The sequence below is a fragment of the Peromyscus californicus genome, unplaced genomic scaffold (assembly GCF_007827085.1).
Source record: "Peromyscus californicus insignis strain IS unplaced genomic scaffold, ASM782708v3 Scaffold_4__1_contigs__length_199733344, whole genome shotgun sequence".
Lineage (NCBI taxonomy): Eukaryota > Metazoa > Chordata > Mammalia > Rodentia > Cricetidae > Peromyscus > Peromyscus californicus.
In genome coordinates, this window is record NW_026294562.1 from 163,914,991 (window position 1) to 163,916,936 (window position 1,946).

At 41.8% G+C, this 1,946-nt stretch overlaps 1 protein-coding gene across 1 annotated transcript; it reads left to right on the forward strand.

Moving 5' to 3' along the window:
- Positions 1–703: 703 nt before the first annotated feature.
- LOC128125248 (vomeronasal type-1 receptor 4-like) lies at positions 704–1,651 on the forward strand. The gene has a single exon (XM_052762423.1). It carries the CDS (start codon positions 704–706, stop codon positions 1,649–1,651), a length of 948 nt encoding a protein of 315 aa, XP_052618383.1.
- The last annotated feature ends 295 nt before the right edge of the window (positions 1,652–1,946 follow it).

Here is a 1,946-nt window from a genome sequence, read left to right on the forward strand (position 1 = left end):
CAACAGTGAACATGGATGAGCAAGTGTCTCTGTGGTACAACTGGAGTCCTTTGGGTATATGCCCAAGAATGATACAGCTAGATTTTATGGTACATCAATTCCCAGCTCCCCGAGGAACTGCCACACTGGTTTCTACAGTGGCTCTACTAGTTCCCTTGTCTACCTCTCCCTGCATCCTCCCCGGCATGTGCCATCATTTGTTTTATTCATCTTGGTCATCCTGACTGGGCTAAGCTGAAATCTCAAAGTAGTTTTAATTTGCATTTCCCTGATGACTAATGATGCCGGACCTTTTTAAAAAGTGTTTCTCAGCCATTTGTCTTCCATCTTTGAGAATTCTCCATTTAATCCTATATCTTCTTTAAAAATTGGGTTATTTGTTTTCTTGACGGTCAGCTTTTTAGTTCTTTACAATGCCCATCTGTCTTTCATATGATTCAAATGTATCTTGGTTCATATACTAAAGTGTCATGTGGTTCCATATGAGTTCCTTAACCCTGACTTTTCCACTCTCAGGCTCTCAGAAATAATGGAATCCAGTTCCTGGAAGGGTCACCTCTGAGTTTGTCTGGTGTTCTTGTGCTTATCTATCAATCACTGTATTCATCCACCTAGTCCATTAATTTTAACCTCCCAACATCATGCATTTATACTTGGTTGGTTTGCCTTGTTCAATCAGAACACTGAAGACTTCCTTAAGATAATGTTCCCAAGAGACCTAATTTCTGGATTCTTCCTCCTGTCAGAAGTTTTCATTGGATTCATAGGAAACTCGCTGCTCTTTGTCCTATACATGTACACCTACTTAATTCAGCCTCATCTGAAGAAGCCCATAGATATGATTTTCACACATCTGACACTTGTCAATGTTTTGAGCATTGTGTTCAGGCTGATACCAGATGTCATGGCATCCTTTGCGGTCAAGCTCCTTTTCCATGATGTTGGATGTAAGGCGGTTTTGTATGCATACAGTGTTACCAGGGGCCTTTCCATCTGTACTACTTCTCTCCTGAGTGCATTTCAAGCCATTACTGTCAGTTCTAATCACTCCAAGTGGGCATGGCTTAAATCCAAGCTTGAGTCCTGTATTTTTCCCTTACTCCTCTTCATCTGGATCATCAATACATTTCTCTATATTCCCATGTTTGAAAATGTAAAAGGCCAAATCAACTTCACTGTTGTGGGTTCTAGATATTCCCAGATATACTGCCGAAGTAACCAGGTTCGGCGTCACACCACCATGTCACTTGTAACTGCATTAACGATTAGAGACATCCTGTTTGTGTTTCTCATGATGTGGGCCAGCCTCTACATGGTGACCCTCCTGTTCAGACACAAGAGGAGAACACGGCATGTCCACAGTTCCAGTGTCTCTTCCCAGGCCTCTTCTGAAAAGAAAGCCACACTCAGCATCCTTCTGCTTGTGGGTTTCTTCATGTTTTTCTATTTCTCAAACACCTTTGTCACCTTCTATTCACTTCACAGACCTAAGAGCAGCCCAGTATTGGATCTGGTTAGTGGAGCTTTATCTTCAGGCTACCCAATCGTCTGCCCTTATGTTCTGATGAACAACAGGAAAATTATTTCCAAATTCATGTTTTCCTTTTCAAACTTTGAATGTACCTTTTCTACAAGAGGCTGTCATGGCTAATCTGATACCTCAAACTCCCCTCTGCCTTAGAAGATTTTTTACTATATCTGGGCAAAGTAATCATGTCATTCCTGGGTACCTAATATTCAGATGGTAGGAACTGACAGGTATTGCATTTTTTAAAGTCAGGGCCTTATATAGGCCATGCTGGTCTCAAACTCGTTATGCACTGCAGATGATCTTGGCCCCCTGTTCCTCTTGCTTCCACCTCCTAATTACTGGGGTTACAGGCATGCAGCCACCTCATCTGTTTTTTTTTAGGTATGCTATGTTTTTAATACGAGACTCTGAGGAC